This window comes from Phascolarctos cinereus, unplaced genomic scaffold (genome assembly GCF_003287225.1).
Source record: "Phascolarctos cinereus isolate Bilbo 61053 unplaced genomic scaffold, phaCin_HiC Scaffold_5;HRSCAF=322, whole genome shotgun sequence".
Lineage (NCBI taxonomy): Eukaryota > Metazoa > Chordata > Mammalia > Diprotodontia > Phascolarctidae > Phascolarctos > Phascolarctos cinereus.
In genome coordinates, this window is record NW_027555958.1 from 731954 (window position 1) to 752942 (window position 20989).

At 53.4% G+C, this 20989-nt stretch overlaps 1 protein-coding gene across 4 annotated transcripts in view; it reads left to right on the forward strand.

Annotated features, from left to right (window-relative positions):
• Positions 1-20989, forward strand: part of SLX9 (SLX9 ribosome biogenesis factor) — a 59435-nt gene that overhangs the window by 4916 nt on the left and 33530 nt on the right. The window contains exons 1-2 of one of the 4 annotated variants that reach the window (XM_020973372.2): positions 692-887; positions 1346-1454. In XM_020973372.2, coding sequence (XP_020829031.1) covers positions 864-887; positions 1346-1454 — 133 coding nt within the window. In that variant the 5' untranslated portion in view covers positions 692-863. Of the gene's footprint in view, positions 1-691; positions 888-1341; positions 1455-4571; positions 4698-20989 lie in introns of those variants that run through there. The other 3 variants (XM_078154580.1, XM_078154582.1, XM_020973378.2) reach the window with 3 other exon arrangements.

A 20989-nucleotide genomic window follows, 5' to 3' on the forward strand; every position in this document is an offset into this window, starting at 1 on the left:
TGGGCTTTTTCTCTGGGCACCCCCCAGTCCTGGAACACTCTCCCTCTGCTCTGACTGCTGAGCTCCCCAGCTTCCTTTATGGCCCATCTAAAATCCTGCCTTCTCCAGGAAGCCTCCGGGGCCTTCCCTCTTCATCATTCCATCCTTAGCCGGTCTCCAGGCTTGCTTTTTCTAGATTTGTTTGCATGCTGCCCCATTGGAGTGTGAGCTCCTCCAAGGCAGGGACAGTCTTTTGCATCTGGCACACAGTAGGGACTTAATCAGTGTTGATTGACTGGGTTCCTACAGACTGGCAGCCTTAGCACACATGCCAGGACTTCTCCAGTGGTGACCCCTGGGAGCCCCAGGAGGAGTCAGGATGTCTGCACAGTTCCCTCCTCACCTTATTTCAAGTCTTCTTTCAGCCAGCTGCCTTCTTACCCTCCCCTGGAGGCTGATGGGACTACTTACTGGCTTAATTAAAATAAGTCTAATTAAAGCCTGGAGATCCTGTCTGCAGGAGGCCTCCCAGGAGATACTCCTGAGTGGGGATGGAAACTTGCCCTGCCCACCCATGGGAGTCTGAGCTTCCCCCCGCCCAGTTGCCAGGGGTCTCCAGCCTCCCTCCCTCAGAGTGGCTTGGGGGTTTGAGGCCTTTAGGGAGGGAGGAGAGGGGTTGGACTGGAGGCTGCCCCAATAGTCTGGAATTCTGTGAAATCACATTTGTAGCCCTCTGGGTAGGTAGAGAAGAATGGCATCTGTGATGTGGAAGAAGCCAGGGAGAAGGCAGATGGACCTTGTGGAGGCCTGGGATGGGCAGGAGAGATTGAGGGGAGGGTCCACAGACCTAGAGCCCCAACCCCCATGCCTGGCTTCTCATTGGGATGGAGCCTCCAGGCTGTGGTCAGGTGGGTGAGAAGGATCCTGGGGGAGAGATGGGAGGGCTAGGCAGGCATGGAGTAGCTGCAGCAGCACTTCTGGGATGGAAGGGCCTGGAGGATGCCAGGTGTGGATGGGGGGAGCTGGGAGGGGCCTGGAGGATGCCAGGTATGGATGGGGGGAGCTGGGCGGGGCCTGGAGGATGCCAGGTGTGGAGAGGGGGGAGCTGGGAAGGGCCTGGAGGGATGCCAGGTGTGGAGAGGGAGGGAGCTGGGAGGAGCAGGAAGGAGCTGGGAGAGGCCTGGAGGATGCCAGATGTGGAGGGGGGAGCTGGGAGGGGCCTGTAGGATGCCAGGTGGGGGGAGCTGGGAGGGGCCTGGAGGATGCCAGGTGGGGGGGCAGAGATGGGGGGGCTTGTCCCTAGGTTAGTCTGAATTCTGCTTCCAGGGGCCTCGAAGGGCGGCTCATCCTACCTTTCTGCCATCAGGACTGGGGCTTGGTGACCTCGGACATCTTTGCTGGGACCACGATCGACCCAAAGGCATTGGTTCAGAAACTGGACTCGGACATGAGAAGCATCATCTCTGCTGGAGCAGGTGAGAGCGCTGGAGGGAGAGCCTTGGCGGCCATTGTGGTCCCTGCTGCCCCTGCAGGCTCCTTGTGGGGCCCTCTGGCCACCACCCTCGGAGACTTGTAGCTGACTTCTCGGTGGGGATCTCTGCCATCAGAGTCCTTGGTGGGGACTCTCCCCCATTTACCGGGGAGGTGTTGACGTTGCCCTGTCTGGGGTCTATACTGAGTCTGCTCTTGTGCCCTGCGTGTTTTTCATTGAGGACGAGGTCTTGGCTACAGTTTTTAAACAACCCAACAATAAACACGGTCAGAATTCTCTTTTCATGGGCCCTCATTCCTGCATCTGCTGTGGCTCACAGCAGACCTTGTTCTGAGAAGGTGCCTTGGTTGTCTGTCTCACAGCCTCTGGTGGCTTCCAGGTGCCTGCTGATGGTCAGGTGGTGTGAGTTAGGCCAGTGGACAGGCGGGCAGGGACCTCTGAATCCCAAGAGGTTAGATGTTTGCCTTTCGGTGTGTGTGGGGAGCTGGCAGATGTGGGAATGGTGGGAAGGGGGAGGTGGGAGTGCCGAGTTCTCACAGAGGACCCCAGAGGCAGAGGGTGTAGCCAGCTGCTGGGCCCTGCACTCGGGCTGGGCTCTCCCAGTGTGAGAAGGGCTTGGAAGGGGAGCTGGTAGATGCTGGCCCTTCCCAGGGATTGGGCTAGGTTTGGTCATATCTTGTCTCTGGTCTCCAAATAGAGCCTGGTAGTCATCTGTCCTGTGTGGGGGTGCCTCAGAGTCTGGAGTGCATGGGGCCCTACCTTGGGTGGCAGGTGTGGCTCTGTGGGGAGGGAGCCAGCAGCCTTTCTGGGGAGAGGGGACTGCCAGAGCACACCTGCTAGGGTTTTCTGCTGTGGAAGGAGGCTTCTCCCCTCCCCCCATGAAGCATTCCAGTACTGGTGAAGGCTTCTTAGTGGGCGAGTCGCCAGAAGTGTGGGTGAAAAGGTGGGAGAGGAGCTGGCCTGGCCCCAGGCCCCCACAGGGCTGTAGCCCCTCTGCCTTCGGGAGGGGCCCTGGGAGGGTATCAAGAGGACCTGTGTCCCATGGGGCAGAGACAAGGGGTTTATCCCAAAGGATGGGGCATGTCATGAAGGGCATAAGACTAAAGGACCTCCGAGACCATTGGGGCCCACTCCCTCATGGTAGAGTCCAGAGGCTCCTCTCAGGAGCATGTTCCTAGAGACGGCATTAACAACGTCCTCTGCCCCAGGTCCAAAGCCTTCCATCTATGTACCATCCCCTCCCTGCCTCACCTCCACCTCCCCACCATCCTGGGAAGATGTCCAGAGGAGGCTACCGTGTCTGACTGTGCTGATTCTGGCCCTAGATGGGAGTCTGTGTGTCTGTCTGTGTGTCCGTCAGTGCGTCTGTCTGTACCCATGGCGGGGGGGAGCAGGGAACACTGCCCCCATGCCCCTTCTCATTGCTGCTGATTGGGCTCCTGTGACTGGCCATTCTGCCTTAGCTCTTTGGCAGGCCCTCCCAAGGCAGATGGGGGTGCCTGGCTCCCTGGCGTAGCCTGGGGGAAGGGAGCTTACTTCCTGTTATGGTGTTCCATCAGCTTCCCGGGCATCAGGCTCGAGGGGTTGATTTTTACTGGTCATCAGTGCGCTCCTCCATACCTTGCGGCTCCCTCGGGACTGTTTATGCTGGAGCCTGGCTGCGCCTTTTCAGGAAAAGCAGTGACACTTCTGCAGCGCTGTCTGGGAGCCTTCATTTGGAACCTGGCTTGGCGAGAACAGAGAACAGATCCTTCAGCGGTGCCTCTAATCGGCATGTGATGTGCGGGCTTTGGACAGATGGCGTCAGTGATTAGCCAGGTAGTCTCGACGTTAGGGGATTTGGCACAGAGCTTGGGGAAAGCGGCAGCATGCTGGGGTCCTTCCAGAAGCAGCTCTCGATGCTCCCCTGTCCTTTTCAATGATAATTTGGTGATAAGGATGGAAGCTCTCAGTTCCTACCTTCCTGGCTCATGTTGACATTGTCTTATATTAATAAATCAGCTACCGTTCAGCCTCTGTGAAATACCTTTAACGGTTTTCTTCTTGTAGAAATATTCCAAAATTGGGGAGGGAAAGAAAGAAGAAAAGGAAAAGCCATAAGAGGAGGGGGAGGTAAGAGGGAGAAGACAGGGAGAATGAGGAGGAGATGACTCAGTAGAGGTAGTAGGGCCTCCAGATTCAGGAGGACCTGAGTTCTAATGTGGCATTGAAGCCTTTACTGGCCCGGTGACCTTGGGCAAGTCAGCCTCCGCCTTGGTTTGTTCAAGTGGAGAATGGGGATAGTAAACGAACCAACCTTCCAGGGTTGTTGCGAGGATAAAACGAGACAATGTTCATAAAGAGCTTTACCAACCGTAAAGCAGCATAGGAATGTGTGCTATTATTGTCATGACATCAACTACGTTTGGCAGCACATCTAGCCTTCTGTACCTGTAGTTCTCCACATCTCCAACAAAAGAAAAAGGGCAGCTTTTTTGTGTCTTTTTAGAGGTCAAGATTAGCCATTCATTTTTTGATTTTTCTTTTTAATTATGTATGATGTTCTCATCCTTAGGGATTTTGTTTCCCTAATTCTGTTGACTTCCTTCAGCATCGGTGGGAAGAGGTCTGCCCTGGGGGTTCCTGAATTTTTGTGCTTGTTACAATGTTTTTCTGTCACAAATTGTTGAACCATTTCCCTAATCAATTTTCATAAGGGCTTTGTAGAGATAAGGGAGGAAAAAAGAAATATTCTAGAAGAAGGAAGTCTTGTGGTTAGGTGGCATTTCTAAGTGTCCAGTGTGTTGCTTGAGGGTGGCTGATGTGAGGGGCCTCATTGTAGAGTGAGTGGAAGCGCCCTGGGGGGACAGGAACTGCTTTTATTTTTCTGTCTTTGTAGCCCCAGGTGGGGGGGGGGTTCCTCGGCCCGTAACAGTCACTTACTAAAAGCTTGTCACCCAGTGGATTTACATGAACCAGAATGCTACCTTGTCATCTGCCCCAAAGCTCACATGGAACAGGTTTTAAGTGCCTGCCCTCCTATACCCAGAGAAAACTACAGGTTTGGAAGCTCCTCCCTGAGTGATGGGTGTAACCCTCAGCCTTCAGTACTCCTGCTGCAGATGGCTGGAATAGCTCCCGAGGTCGGCAGGGGGAAGAGAGGAGAGGGCAGCATTCATACCCCTTACTCCCCCCAGCCTGTGTCGAGTGGTTGCCTGGATTTCAAAACAAGGACAAACCTTGGCCCGTGAGTGCCTTTCCACTTTCTTTCCAGGGTCTGCTGGGAGCCCCTAAGTATTTAGTGGACCAGGCTCCTCCAGGAATCAGACTCGGGAGGGGCTTGTGGCATTGTGGCTGCCAGGAATCTGGTAGAAAACCTTTCCAGGCCCCAGCTCTGCTGACCACTTTTCTCTAACAGTTCCCTGCAGCTGGATTCATCAGGGCCCTTGATGAGCTGCTGCAGATTTGCTCCAGGCCTCTCCAGCCAAGTGGGTTCCAAATAGGGCTGGTGTGGGAGTCTCTCCATGGGATCCCATTCCCTGATGCTCAGACCTCCCCCCAGAGGGGAAGAAGGAAGAGGGAATCAAAGCAGGAAGAGCTTCCATCCCCTGCCCACTGGGGTCTTATGAGTCCTTTTTTTAAATTAGGAGTCAAACAGTGGTTTCCTTGGGTGCAGATGGTATCTCTCGTTCTTTTCTGGGTTGGTGGGTCCCCAGAGTGCCTATCCTAGCTTTCTGGCTACTTTCCTTCTGGTGTGCTTGGTGGTGGCAGGGTGGGATAATAGGAGATGAAAAATCTTGCCTGAACATGTGTGTGATTCTTTCCAAATCTGGCCTTTAGGACTCCCTTGCTGGGAAGTTATTTAAAGTTCTCAGGATGCCTTTGGTTTGTTTATGAAGGCCTGGTGGACAATGCCCTGACACATTTGACCGCTGATAACTTGTGTCGGCCAGGACATCTGGGGCAAAATATTTTCTGAGTCTCTGGGGGGGGAACGGGGGAGGGAGCCACAGTGCCTGGCTGTTGAGGGAAATGTGGAGTCCTTAGGGGTGGAAGAACAGGATTCTGTTATGTTGTAGCTGCTGAGAAGGTGTCTTGTTAAAAGAAGGATTGTCTTGTTAAAATGTACTTAGAGGAGGACTATCTTGGGCATGCAAGCATGAGGTTGTTGGGTTTTTTTTTAATCTGTGGACTAGGAAGATTAATAAAACCTTGAGCTGCCTGGTATGAGAACTAACAGGGTGTGGACAGCGAGGGCTTTGATTGTCCCAGGTGGGCGTCTCCTCTCCGAGGTTCAGGGCCGGAGCTTGTGAAGAGGGACAGCTAGTTGTGCCCTGGAGTGGCCTAGCTGGCACAGGGCCACCAGTGTGCATTGGGAACAACCCTGTGTGGAGTATCTTTAACAAAGTAGTAACAAAGTTATTACCCTTCTGGTTTCTGTCCCTCACTGGATTTGTTTTCTTCTCTGTATTAAAAAAAAAAAAGATGGTTAATGATGACTCAATAGAAAAATGAGGGTGGGGAATCATACCCGAGATGTGAGGAGAGCTGAAGTTTTGGCCTACCCCCAGCTCTTCCTCCCTGGACTGTTGGTCGTGCACATGCTTGAACCGTAGCCTCCCCAGGATGTCCTGTGTGCTCTGTCTCGGGTCCTGCATGCAGCGGGTATGCCTGGGCTGGTCGTACCCAGGTTGACGTGTTTCCATGGGCCTAACTGTGGGAGGGCATTATATCCTTGCCAGTCATTTCGGGGGCATCACTCTTCCTTCCATTATGAAAAAGAGAATGGAAAATGCTATCCACATCCAAAGAAAGAACTATGGAAGTTGAATCACTATCATTTTTTGTTGTCTTCCGTTGAGTTTTGTTTCCTCTTTCTGATGGTTCCTCCGATTGGTTTTAATTTTTACTTACAACTTCACTAATATGAAAATATGTTTAATAGGAATGTAAATGTATAGCCTGTATCAGATTGGGCACCATCTTGGGGAGGGTGCTGGGGAGGAAGGGGGAGAAAAATTTTAAACTCAAAAGCGTTATGGAAGTGATTGTTGATAAATCAAAATAAATTAATAAAATAAAATAAAAAGAGAGAAAAGATTCAGTACAAACATCTGATGCAGATGCCTGGTGTTGTATTTACCATTTTGTCCTGGTAACTCCTCGCCTCCCTCCCTTGAGGAATGAGGGATGTAGCTTTCAGGGACTGCCTGGCTTGAGATCTCTCCATTGGTGGTGTTGTCATTGTTACGAATGTGAGGACCTGATTTTCGGCTTTTCCTGACTGAGACTCGTCCCAAATGCTGGCCTGGGTGTGGGGGGGTTCAGCTCAGTGGGGGTTGGACAGCTCTTTGGCTCATGGGGGTTCCTCTCCTGTTTGGGTTTCCCTGATACCTTCCCATTTAGCGTTGTTATTTGAACTTTCTGTTGTTTTGCCAGAGTGCCCCTTGAGGCCCATCTGCTCAGTATCAGGGGCTTGGTCTGTGCTGGCAGAGGGATCGTCTCTACCTCAAACCCCTGGACGGGAAATGCTCTTGCCCTGGGGCTTGCCTGCTGTGGAGGCTGGCATAGTTGGCTCCTGCTAGTGCGCACGACCATCCTTTGCCAATGGCCATGGGGCCCGAAGAGCACTTTGGGATCTCAGTGGCAGAGCTGGCTTCGTAGTGGAGGTGATGCCCGTGACCCTGTTGTGTTCCCTTGTCATGCCTGGGAGCTCGGGAATCGTGAGAAGAACCTTTGAGCCAATCCAGCAGTTGCTCGGGGGAATGACTTCTTGCCTTGCTCTTGCCCGCTTCTATGGCCTCGTCGTTGCCCCCGGTCAGTGCTCTGAGAATGTCCTGTGCTGGGGCACAGAGGAGAGGTCAGGGGACCAGCCGCCAGGTCCCTCCCTGCCCTCTGTGCTTGTGCCTTATGAATCTTATGGGTGGCATTGACTGTGTAGGTGAGGGTGGAGTGGCTGTCTTTGGGAATAACTGATCACAGTGGATTTCGAGGCCGTCTGCTGCCTATCACAGCGACCTGACTCTTGTGACCTGCTTGTCTGTGGCCCCGCTGCCTTCTGTCTGGAACCTTCCTTTGCCCTGGGGGTCTGGGGGCTTGGCAACCATGGTCTAGCCCTTCTCTTCTGCTGCCTGAGCCACTGGGGTGTTGTCATCCTGAGCCAAGGGTTCCAGTTCTGCCTTCATCATGTGGGGGAGGAAATTGAGGGCCAGAAGAGACTGGGCCAAGGCCCTACAGGATGTCAGTACCAAAGGTAGCATTCGAACTCGGGGCTCATCATGCCTCCATATGTGTAGCCCAGGCTGCCCCTTTGCTCAGTGTGTGGTGGTCCTGAGAGAGTAATGCAGGCAAGAATGAAGATGTTCTAAGAGAAACTGAGGACCCTGGCCGAGGATGGTGAGGAGCGCTCCCTGGGATGCTGAGGGGGGCCTGAAGAAGGGGAGGAGTGAAGCCTCCCAGCTCTGCCCTTCCCTCACTTGTGGCCTGGGTGAGGGCGTGCCTCAGTTTCTCTCTTGATGCAGGCTTTGGACCTTGGGGGTTGTATGGCTGTCTGTGTTGTCTGGAGCAGTAGTTTGTGAGAACAGGGTGTGGGTCATCGCTGAGGTCCTGCCCCGCTCTCTGGCTGGCCCTGGGCATCTTGAACAGCCCTTCCTTCCCCAGGCCAGCCAGCAGCCCACGTACTGGCCAGGGGGCTTTGTTTCCTGTCAGGGCACTGGACCTGGGGCTCCGGTCCCACGTCTGACACACCCTGGCAGTGTGGAGGCAAGACCCTTCCTCTGGGCTTCAGTTTGTCCCATGGCAGTCTGGCCATCCTTTGCCCGTCTCCCAGGGTTGTTCTGGGGCTCGGGGGAAGGGTCAGTACCTGTGAATCTCATCATTTAAATGGGCTTTAAACAATGAGGGCTAAACTAAGCCTTGGGCCTAACCCGGAGCTGGCCAGGTGACTCCTCATGGGTCCTGAGGACCATGTTCCAAGAATGGCTCAGGCTCCTTGAGTCTCTGATGCCACCAGTGCCCCCCCCATTTATTTTTGAGCAGCAGTTGGCAGTTTGCCGCTGGTAAGATAGCTCAATGCCAAGTGGTTTCTTGGGTGGGGGTAGCTAGGGCCACTTGTTCTCAGCCTGCATCCTTGGGGGGTGGGCGGAGGGAGTGTGGATGGCGAGGGCAGCTTGAAACCTGGCCCTCTTCCATTCTTCTATGCTTGTCTGGAAGAGCCCCCACCATCCCTTCATTCTGCAAGGCTGAGGCCCAGCTCTCTTGCCTTCCGTCATATTTGTCTGGAAGAGCCGCTGTAGGCCCCACCGTCCCTTCACTCTTCGAGGTTAAGGCCAGCCACTCAAACCCCAGCCTTGGGGCCCAGCTCGCTGGGCCCTGGCCTTCCTTGTGCACTTCCCAGCTTGGACTTTTCCCAGCACCTTTGTTTTGTGCATTGGAGGCTGGGGTCCTGGAAGGGCCAACTTTAACCCCAGGTGGCTACTCTCTGCTGGCCAGTTATTTGCACCCCCTGCCTGCTTGGTGCCTCCGTGGATGGCTTCTTAGTACCCATGACTGAGGCCTCTCTGGGGTTAGCCAGTTTCCAGGTCTTGGTCATCCTTGGACCTGGGAATGTGTCCTGGCTGTCATCAGAGGACTGGCTTTCAAGGCCTGCCTTGACCTTAGGTCCCTTTCGCCTGTGCCTCAGTTTCCTCATAGTGAGGGAGTTGGACTCAGCCTCTGGGCTCCCAGGATCCCTCAGTCCTTCCTGTGGGCTGAGCCCCTGCTCTGAGGACTCCCTTGGGGCCCCCGGGAGGCCAGTGCTGACCTGGCAGGTGAAGGAGGAGGACCCGGGTGGAGGGTACGTGTGTGGTGGATGTGGCCTGGAGCTCCTGGTCGCTCTCCGTTGGACCCCACTGCCTGGAGCCGGCCTCCTAGAAGGACAGGCCCCTGCCCTTGCTCACAGCCAGTAAACAGAGGTAGGGGTGGGCCAGCTTGGGATGTCTGGTGGGTCCTCCCCTTCATTTCGGCCTGGCGCACAGCCAGACAGAGCCGAGGACCATGGCACCCCTGAGGCCTCATTGGGAGCCTGGGGCTCTCTGTCCCCTAGACCGGCCTCGTTGCTCACCGGCCTTCTTGACTGTACCACGGGCCCCAATGCGGGAGCCGCCCCAGACACCTGTAAAGGAAGAGGATGGACTTGGGAACCTCCTGGGCCTCTTTTCAGCTCTGACACTCTTGGAGTCTGTGACTTTGGGGTGCAGACAGCCAGTCAGCAAGGACATGCCGTGCCCCTGTCCCCATGAGACCTTGTGACTTAATAGGCTGGTCCCCTCCTGCCCTTGTGTCTAGTCCAGGGGAACTGTGTGCAGCATTGGCCTGTATCCCTCTCGCAGCCTGGGAACAGACTGGGAAGATACTCTGGCGGATTTAGTGCTGGAACGCGGCCAGGTCTGGTCCTGCCTTCTTACTGATGTGAGATGAGGGCTTGGTGATAAATGGGGGGGGGGCTTTCTCACGAACTCTAATGCGGGTACGCTCGGATCTTGGGGCTGAAGCCACGACCACGGCTTTTTAGGTCATTACAGAAAAGCTAGTTAAGGATGATTTTTACCTCCCGATCCACGTGAATCCTCTCTACCCTCCCTTGCACCAGTGACTGCCGTGGAAACATCGAAGGGCAGCATGGGAGGAAGCCTGGGGAGGGAGGATCAGCCCAGCCCCAGCTCCTTCCTCCTTCTGGGCACCTTGGGCCTCCAGGCTTGCAGAGGGAATAAGAAATAATGTGAGTGGAGGGGCGTTTCATAGACACTGACCGTGTGCCAAGCCTCTGGCTCCAGACAAAGTAACGAACCGGGGCCCTGATGTCTGGGAGGTTGCACTCTAGGGGAGAGAACATGTAAGTGGCATTGTATGTGTACAAGATGTACATGAGGTACGCGTGTGTGTGTGGTAGGTACACATGTGCACAGTGAACGTACACTGAACATGCAGTGACACGTGTACACGCCTGTTCAGGTCTGTGCCCTTATCACACACATGCATACGTGTACATGCAGAACAAGTAAATGATTGTGAACACACAGCACACAAGTACCCATCGTAACTGTACATGCATGTAGTGAATACGGCACCCTCTAGAATATCCACATGCAGCACATGTCGTACATTTGCATACAGTATGCACACTGGTGCATGTAGGCAGGCATGCACATTGCATGTGTGCACATACCACAACACAGCACTGTAGACAAATCTAAGTCTATACCCATATGCAAGCCCACGTGTGCGCACGACACACACCCACATATGGACACATATGTGCATGCGGCACATTGTTAGTGACTGTATGAGTGAGCGTTCTAGAAGCCCAAGTGGCGGTCACACCTTCTTCCAAACACACCCCGTCCCCCCTCGTCTGGCTCGGGCCTGGCCGCATTTCAGCCCTTCGGTTAAAGGTGCGTGTGGGTGAAGGCTGGGAGGCGTATGGACCCACCCTGCAGAAGCCCAGAGCCGTGAGCGCGGCTGGACACAGAAGGCTCACTGGGAGGAGAGTTTGCCCGAAGATGATCTGGGGTCGTTTGTAGACTGTCGGCTTGGTCTGCGTATGTGAGTGTGCCTTCGTCCGGCCTCACTGCGGGGTGGAGACGCCTCGTTTCTGGGACGTGGAGGAGGTGGTGCTCAAGTTCATTTTGTTCCTGTACCCTGGTTCCACAGCTGTCCTCTCCCTGCCTGACTTCAAGAGTGCAAGCTCTCGGAGGGCAGACACCGTCTTGGTCTTGCCAGGCTCACTGAGTGATTTTTCTCTTAGTGTTTGGTGACTGCCCCAAAGGGCTGAATTTGGACTCGATGAGAGGAGGTACGAGTGGCTGGCCAGCAGAATGGGCTCCTCCTCAGCTTGTGATTTCGGGAGGCTTGGCCTTCAGCAGACTCTGTCGCTCTGCCTGGTCCTTCCCAGCTTCTGTCCTCTTGGATTCAGGCACCGGCCTGGAGACTGAGTCTTTAGGACCTGGCTGCCCCTGAGGCACGGGGCAGAAGGGCTGGGCCAGCCCCACAGTGAGCCAGAGTTGCGCACTTCTTTGGATCTTCTTCCGTCTAGAAGCAGTCAGGGACGAGACGGCACCCTGCCCAGCCCAGGGCTCTTGTGAAAACACTGGCTGCAAGCTAGTGGGGATCAGCCTTTGATGACCACTCCTGAACCAGGCCTTAACCCGTGGCCATCAGGAAGTATCCGGTGCGGCCATGTGGGCCCCAGCAGGCCTTGGTGACAAATTGGGTGCCTTTCCCCCGGCGTGGTCATGGCCACAGCTTCTGCCCCCTTTCCCCCGCAGACGGTGTCTAGGCCCGGACTTGTGGTTTCCATCTCTGAACATCAGCCAGATTCTGATTCGCAGGGACAGCCTTCTGAGCGGTCTCGAGAATGACACCGAAAGCAAGAACCCCGGCTTTTCAGATGACAGAAGTCTTTAGGGGACGTCTGGGCACCGGCACCCTCCCTCCCCAGAGTGCTGGTTGATGCGAGTGTTTGTACCAGAAGCAGGCGTGTAGCCGGAGCTCGGCGCGGCACCGCGCTAGAGAGGCATAGAAGCCTGAGGCGGGGAGGACGCCCGTGTCGTTTGGCCTGAGCCGCTCCCCCTGCCCCTGGACCCAGGAACTCGGAGCGTCCGTCAGCCCAGAGACGGGGATCCTGCCACAGGCCTGGAAAACCACCAGGTAAATCCGTCGGCAGCTCCTGAGGCCTCGTGCTCGGCGGCGACGGAGTAGAGGCCGCCTCGGACCGCCGCCTTCAGTCTTGTCGTTGAATCATTTTTTGGTTGTCTGACTCTTCGTGACCCCACTTGGGTTTTCTGATACTGGAGGGGTTTGCCGTTGCCTTCTCTAGCTCTTCTGACAGATGAGGAAACTGAGGCAGACAGAGTGAAGTGACTTGCTCAGGGCCACATGGCTAGGAAGCATCGTTTGGTTTTGGTCCATGACAGCTGAGCCTACCAGAGGCCAGAGTTGGGGTGGGAGGGGAGGGGCAGCTGCCTTCGGGAGCTCAAAACGCGGTCGGGCCCTGGGACACTGAACCAGGGGCGACGGGCCGCAGTCCTAGGGTATGCATGAGGGGCCGTGTGAGGAAGTGGCGGCTGCTCGTGGACTCTCTGGGCGGAGGTCAGACGAGGGTTGCCGCCCCTGGCTTCTGCATCTGCCCAGTATTAATGAGGGGTAGGATGGCAATGGGCCAAAATAGCCGTGGGCACTAGCGGCTTTAATTAGCATCATTCTGACATTTGTGGTGTTTGGGACATATTTTTGGAGGGTGGTTGGGACAACCCGGTCACTTCCAGCTCTGTGCTTTCGGGTGAATGTCATTGCCAATTTTCCATGATACCCTGGACTCACTTTCCTCTCCTTCCATGTCAGTGAGTTCCCCAAGTGGGCACTCCCTTCGCTAGTGCAGATTGCAGTCCATCTACTTCTTTCTGCAAATTCCCCATATGGGAGCCCCCCAAGGCAGTGGGGGCCCTTGATTGTGCCTCTCCCCTGCTGCACACCCGGCCCACTTTCCTTTGTTGCCCTGCTTCTCCCCCCGTCCTGGGGCTGCCCAGGATCCCCCTTGGCTACTTGACCGGTCCCCTGGCTCAGGCGAGGTGGAGCTCAGCAACTTTATTCCTTTGGGTGAGGCAGAGGCTGCCAGGGTGTCTGCGGCTGCTGTGCTGGGCATGGGGGCCTCATCCTGCCCCCTGGGGCTGGGTTCTTCAGTGCGCTGGATCCGTGCTGGAGCAGGGATTGCGTGGCCTTTTTCTTTTGGTGTCTGTAGCCTTCGCGGAAAGCTCAGCACACAGTAAGTACTTAATAACTGCCTACTCTTCTTTGGGCTGCTCTGTGCTCGCATGTCCTGGACTACAGGTGCCCGCCCTGCGCCCGGGCACAGGCTCCTTCATAGAGTCGCTCTTGTGGTGCGGCTCCCCAGCAGGTGTCTGGGCTTCCTCTGTGCCCTTGGGTCGCCCCATTTGAGGCTCGTGGGTCCAGACATTGGGGTGGTGGTGGGCTCAGCTGGCCAGTGCAGTAGCACCGGGATGGAGGGTGGGGTCTGGCCCAGGGGGAGCCTTGTCCTGAGAGGGAGGACGGAGGAGGCTGGGTCCATAGGACCTCTCTCCTCAGCCCTCTGGGAAGAAAGCTTAACCCTTTCAGTCTGCAGAAAAGGAAACTGAGGCTTGGCTTGTTACCCCCTCTTTCCTCCTCTGTAAAATGTGAGGGGTAGGCACATAACCCCTGAGGTTCCCCCGAGGCTCACACATCTATGGCAGGGGGCCGAGCCTTCGTGCCTTCGTGCCTTCGTGCCTTCTGCCTGCTGTGGGGGGCCTGGGCCCCTTTCCAGGAGTGAAGCTTCATTCATGATTGTCTCTGGCACTGAGGGGCATCCCATGATCTCCTATGAGCAGCTGGGGAGAGGCACATGTGGAGGTGGGGGGGGGTCTGGGGGCTCGGCCTGCCAGGAAATGGGTCACAAACTGGGGCTGACCCTGCCAGGTGGGGAGCCCTGCCCTCAAGGGGCCCAGTGGGGAGTTGGGGCAGGGAGGCGGGTGACCACTGGTCTGGCAGGGGTGGCTTGGACAAGGTAGCTGCTGCCTCTGCATTCTCCGCTCCCCTTTGCCAAGTGCTCTGATCATAGGTCAGGAGAAAGCTGCCTCAGCAGCTAGGTAGGATTCCCCTGCCCTGTGTGTCCTGGCAAATGAAGGGCACCTTGGCAGCTTCTCACCCCCCTGGAAAAACAGACTCGGGCAGCTGTGGAGCTGGGGGGAGCCTGGGGCTGGACAGCTCCCTGCCTGCTCCACTAGGACATCTGGGGGTGAGCCTCTCCCCAAGGGCTGTCCAGTGGCTGTTGGCTCTGCAGCAGCTTCATTGGCTTTTATGTGGGTGGGGATTCGTCCTCCTGTGTTCAAGGGCACCTTCGCCCTCTCAAAGCAGGCCAGCAGACCTGCTGAGAAGATCCACTGCTGCTGGGAAGGCTCTGGGAGCTTTGGAGGGGCATATATGGAGCTCCTCCTCTGTCCAGCACGGTGCTGGGGCTAGAGACGGCTTAGGTTTGCGTGCTTAGATGTGCATGGTGTGTGTGTGTGTTTGCAGGTCCACATGCACAAACACACATGTGAGCTGAATTTTGGGGAAGAGATCTAAACACAGAGCTAAGTGGTAATGTGATGAGGATGGGAAAGAAAGAAATAAAGCGACTGGGGGGGTGGGACAAGCCATCTGCAGGAGAGATTGGCAGTACTCTGTGGAGGGAAGGCAGCAGGGCGGGGGCAGCGTCAGAGGAGAGAGAGGCCTTTGTGAGAGATGCTGTGAAGGGGATGTCAGCCAGCCTCGGCAACACCTCGGACAGAGGGTGACGATGAAGAGTTCAGGAGGGCTCCTAGGTTGGAGCCTGAGGGCCTGGGAGAGTGGGGGTGCCCCGATAGGGCTGGTAAGGCGAGGGGGGGCTTGGGGGTGAGGATGACGAGCTCTGTTGGGGGGCGTGGCGAGGGTGAGACCTCTGCTGGGCGTCCTGTTTGAATGGCTGAAAGGCAGTTGGAGAGGCGAGACTGGAGCTCCTGTCTGACTCCGCCTAGAAGTTTAAGTGTATCCCTGTCGTCTGCCCGTTAGCATACACTCACCTGTTTGGCCTTGAAAGCCCCTCAGTCTGGCTCCAGCCCCTCTTCTCAGACTGCTGACTTGTTCGTCTGGCATGCCATTTGATCTCCCACCTCTGTGCTCTTCTCTAGTCTGGCATTCTGGTTGGAAGGCATTCCTTCTTTGTCTTGGCCTCAGAGAAAACTCAGAACAAGTCCCCTTCCTGAAGAAGGCCTTTCCTAATCCCACCTCCCAATTTCTAGTGTCCCCTTTACATTGTATTTGGGGCAGCCAGGTGGCACAGTGGCTAGAGCGCCAGGCCTGGAGTCAGGAGGATCCGAGTTCAAATCTGACCTTAGATACATAGTAGCTGTGTGACCCTGGGCAAGTCACTTAACCCCTGCCTGTCTCAGTTTCCTCATGTCTAAAATGAGGATCGTAACAGCGCCTGTGTCTCAGGACCCTTTGCACAAGTGCACGTGCTCTGTGAATGCTGCTGCTGCTGCTGGTGCTCCTGATGCTTTACAGGCACTTCCTCAATGCCTGCCCTAGGCCAGGCTCTGGGCCAAGCACCATGTTGCTGCAGAGCTGCCTTATGAGGACTGATTGTTTCTCTGGAATCCTGTGACAAAGGACACAACCAGGGCCTGCTGCTGGCCCCCACCAGTCCCGTTTCTGGGGTCCTTGTGGCAGTCACAGGGGTAGGCTCTCTCCCCTCCCAAGGAGAACCGCAAAGCGGGGAGCTGCTGGCGGGCCAGGCCCTCTGTTCTCACTTACAAAGAGGGTCACATTGAGCCATTGTTTTCCAGAGGGGCTGTGGAGACAGGTCTGCTGGCGGGGTATACTGCAATGAGAAAAGGAAGAGAAACCATTGCGAATGATGCCGTGTTCTGGGGCGGGGAGGAGGTGTGGGATGCTCAGGCTGGCTTGGTCGAGGCTTGGCCTTCCTCTAACGATGGAGCCTGGATCGAGTTGGAGAAATGGACACTCCCTTCAGCCTCCCTGTGTTGAGAGAGTCTGAGGAGAGGATGCCCAGGAGCACCAGGTGTGCTGGTGCTTCGAGGGCTGGCTCAGAGCTGTCCCCCCTGCTCTCGTTACTGCTGGAACACCTTCTCCGGGGGATGGTGCCAGCCAGCTGCCATCTTGGTAGAAGACCCCTGCACAATCAAATAACGTCACTTGGAGGGTGGAGACGGCAAGTAGACGAGAGTAAACCTGTAGACTTCTCCAGGCATCCTGCGCCCAACATCTGCCCCAGAGAGTAGGAGCCGCCGACCCACACCGTGGGCCCCAGCCAATGTCCCAGAAACCTGCCAGCAGACACCAGCAGCAGCCCCTGCCAGGCGACCCTCTTGAGCGCTGCGGCCTTCGGTAACACCGATGTGTTTAAGCTAAGTGAATGACTAGTACCATGTCCTTTGATACTCTATCGTATTCAATCAAATTATCCGTGATTGGTTACTGGTTTTTCCTTGCTTAATTGATTTATATGCAGTTAATAGAAAGCGTGCCTGTTACAGGCACAGATGTCATTCCCGGTGGCTCCAGTGTGGTTTTTCAGGGTTCTAGCAGTGAGATGCTGGACAGCAGCTCCTAGGTGGCTGGGCACCTGCCTAGCCCCTGGGATCATGCCTCGTGGAAGGTTCCCTCCAGCTCCCTCCTTTTATTTTATTTTATTTCTTTCATTAATTTCTTTTGATTTATCAACACTCACTTCCATAAGCTTTTGAGTTTTAAATTTTTCTCCCCCTCCCTCCCCAAGATAGTGCATAATCTGATATAGGATATATACATGTGTGTGTGTGTGTGTGTGTGTGTGTGTGTGTTCCTATTAAACATGTTTTCTCATTAGTCATGTTATAAGGAAGAATTAAAACCAATAGGAGGAACCACAAGAAAGAGGAAACAAAATAAAACAGAAGAAAAAAATAGCAAATAGTATGCTTCCATCTGCATTCAGACTCCAGAGTTCTTTCTCTGGATGTGGATAGCATTTTCCATCATGAGACTTTTGGAGATGTCTTAGATCCCTGCGTTGCTGAAAAGAGCTAAGTCTATCAGAGTTGGTCATCACACCACAAAGGTCTGTGACTGTGTACAATGTTCTTCTGGTTCTGCTCACTTCATTCAGCATCAGTCCATGAGTCTTTCCAGATTTTTCTTTTTCTTTTTTTTTTAAGCAGGAAAAATTTGGGTAAATTTATTTATCAAGCTTTTTTTTCTTATTTTTAAATTTTTTAAAAAATTTATTTATTTTTAGCTTTCAACATTCACTTCCATAAGACTTTGAGTTCCAAATTTTCTCCCATCTCATCCCTCCCCCCACCCCAAGATGGCATGCATTCTATATCCCTTCCCCTAGTCTGCCTCCTTCTATCTCTCCCCCTTCTCTTATCCCCCTCCCCTTCTATTTTCCTGTAGGGCAGGATAGATTTCTATACCCCATTGCCTGTATTTCTTATTTCCTAGTTGCATGTGAAAACATTTTTTTAAACATGTGTTTTTAAAACTTTGGGTTCCAAATTTTCTCCCTTCCTCCCCCCACCCACCCTCATTGAAAAGGCAAGCAACTCAATATAGGTTGTACATGTGTAGTATGCAAAACACTTCCATAGTAGTACATGTTGTGAAAAACTAACTCTATTTCCCTTAATCCTATCCCCCCCCATTTATTCTATTCTCTTTTTTGACCCTGTCCCTCCTCAGAAGTTTGCTTCTGATTACCCCTCCCAATCTGCCCTCCTTCTATCATCCCCTCTCTCTTGTCCCCTTCTCCCCCTATTTTCCTGTAGGGTAAGACAGATTTCCATACCCAATTGAATGTGTATGTTATTCCCTCCTTAAGCCAAATCCTATGAGAATAAGATTCACTCATTCCCTCTCACCTTCCCCACCCCTCCACTGTAAAAGCCTTTTCTTGTCTGTTTTGTGAGATAATTTACCCCATTCTACCTCTCCCTTTCTCCTTCTCCAGTATAATCCTCTCTCACCCCTTAATTTTATTCTCCAGATATGACCCCTTCATCTTCAACTCTCATGCCCTCTATCTATCTATCTATCTATCTATCATACATATAATTTTTCCCTCCAACTACCCTAATACTGACAAAGGTCTCATGAGTTAAAATCATCTTTCCATGCAGGAATGTAAACAGTTCAACCTTAATAAGTCTCTTATGATTTCTCTTTCCTGTTTACCTCTTCATGTTCACTTGAGTCTTGTATTTGAAAGTCAAATTTTCTATTCAGCTCTGGTCTTTTCATCAAGAATGCTTGAAAGTCCTCTATTTCACTGAATGACCATTTTTTCCCCTGAAGGATTATACTCAGTTTTGCTGGGTAGGTGATTCTTGGTTGTAATCCTATCTCCTTTGCCCTCTGAATATTATATTCCATGCCCTGCCCTTTAATGTAGAAGCTGCTAAATCTTGTGTTATCCTGATTGTGTTTCCACATACTTGAATTGTTTTTCTGGCTGCTTGTAATATTTTCTCCTTGACCTGGGAACTCTGGAATTTGGCTACAATATTCCTAGGAGTTTTCCTTTGGGGATCTCTTTCAGGAGGAGATTGTGGATTCTTTCAATTTCTATTTTGCCCTCTCTAATATCAGCAGTTTTCCTTGATAATTTCTTGAAAGATGATGTCTAGGCTCTCTTTTTGATCATGGCTTTCAGATAGTCCAGTAATTTTTAAATTCTCTTTCCTGGATCTGTTTTCCAGGTCAGTTGTTTTTCTAATGAGTTATTTCACATTGTTTTTTATTTTTTCATTCTTTTGGATTTGTTTTACAGTGTCTTGATTTCTCATAAAGTCACTAGCTTCCAATTGCTGCATTGTAATTTTTAAGGAAGTATTTTCTTCAGTAAGCTTTGAGACTTCCTTTCCCATTTGGCCAATTTTGCTTTTTAAGGGATTCTTCTCATCACTGGCTTTTTGGACCTCTTTTGCTATTTGGGCTACGCTATTTTTTAAGGTGTTATTTCCTTCCGTATATTTTTGGGTCTCCTTTAGCAAGCTGTTGCCTTGTTTTTTATGATTTTCTTGTACCACTCATTTCTCTTCCCAGTTTTTCCTCTACTTCTCTTGCTTGTCTCTCAGACTCCTTTTTGAGCTCTTCCATGGCCTGGGACTGATTCATATTTTTCTTGGCTTTAGATTGTAGGAGCTTTAACTTTGATGTCTTCTTCTGGTTGTATGTTTGGATTTTCTTTGTCACTAAAAAAAAGATTTTATGGTCTGACTTTTTGTGCCTTTGTTCATGATCTGAGCCAATTACTTGAATTTTAAACTCTTTCTTAAGGTAGGGGTCTGCTTCCAGTGTGGAGAATGTACTGTCCCAAGCTTCAGGGGTTTTGTGTAGCTGTTTTCAGAAACACTTCTAGGGACCTGTAAATTTTCAGTTCTTCCAAGGTGGTATAATAAGGGGTGAGGTGTTTACTCCTTTCCTGGCCTGTGCTCTGGTCTGAGTGACCACAAGCACTCTTTTCTGTCTTGGAACTGTGAGGAGGATTTTCTCTGCACTACCACTACAAGCTCCACCACGCCAGCACCCCTCCTCGCTCTAGGACTGACACCCAGAACTGTGACCCAGATCCATGTACGGGCAAAGCAGGGGAATCCTGTACCAGCAGAGAGATCCCTGCAATCCCCTTCTGATCAGCTACTCGACTGTGGGCCAGAAACTGGGGAAGCAGCTGCCGCCCTAGGGCTAAGACAGACCTTCTCTCTCTCTCTCTCTCTCTCTCTCTCTCTCTCTCTCTCTCTCTCTCTCTCTCTCTCTCTCTCTCTCTCTCTCTCTCTCTCTCTCTCTCTCTCTCTCTCTCTGCAGTGACAGACTTTTCCCAGGTGTGAATTCTCCTGCTTGGGCACAGAGGCTGCCTTTGCTCCCTCTCATCAGCGGGTCTAGATGGTGTGTCAATGGGGGGAAGCGCTTCTTCCCAGGGCAGGGGGCCTGGGGCCATTCTGGGAACCCAAGCCAGGGCCAGGCCAGAGCGTCTTCCCGTCATTGGTGTCCCACTGACTTTCTGCTGTACTGTGACAGCTTATGCTTCTAACAAGTCGCCTTAATTAATATGTTTTATTTTGGTGCATAAAGTCTAAAGACTCCCCTTTAAACAATCCCCCATCTCCTGGATCACGTTGGGAAACGAGGAAGCCCACGGTATCTGGTGCTTTGGGCTCCTGTGAGCCTTCCTTCTTTGGGGGACAGACGCTCCTGTTCTCTGGCCAGGCCTCCTGGAGCGCGGCCTCCGGGAGCATGCCTGCAGGATGGAGGAGAGCGTGAGGGAGTCGCTGAGCTCAGGGACGGCGCCGTTTTTCATGCGGGTGCCCTTCTCCCCCTCATGGTGCCCAGCATGGGACGGGCATGTAATAAATCCAGGTTCTGTTTGTATTCCTGGGACTAGCTGGGTGCCCGGCGCCACCTAGTGCTTGATAAATGTGCACTCACACTTGCCCTCCCTCCTCCTCCACTCGGACTTTGTCTCTCTCAACCTCCTCCTCCCTCTGTCCCTGTCTGTCTCTCTCTGTCTCTCACTCGGAGACCTTTGAGTCAACCCCTCCCTCCCTGTTACAGAGATTGAAACTGAGGCACAGGAAGGTAAAGGACTTGGCCAGGGTCACCCAGGCAGCGTCTGAGGTGGGATTCACACTCGGGTCTTCCTGCGCGCTTGGGCCTCCTCGCCATCGACAGCACCTCTTTTGCAGGCATTTAGATGACTTTGTCAGGGCCCGCCATTCTTTTTCCATGTCTGCACAGTAGGTGCCTAATAAATGCTGCTGCCCTACCACCTGTCCGGCCCTCGGGAGCTCTGGGGCCTCCTTGCTATCTCAGTAAGGGGAGGGGACTGGACGTGACCCCTGAGGCCTCCCAGCTCCAGGTCTGGGGCCCTCGGATCTCACCGAGTGCCCTGGCTCCAGGCATCTGACTGCAGGGGCAGCTGAGAGCAGCTGTGGTGGGAGTGGACTA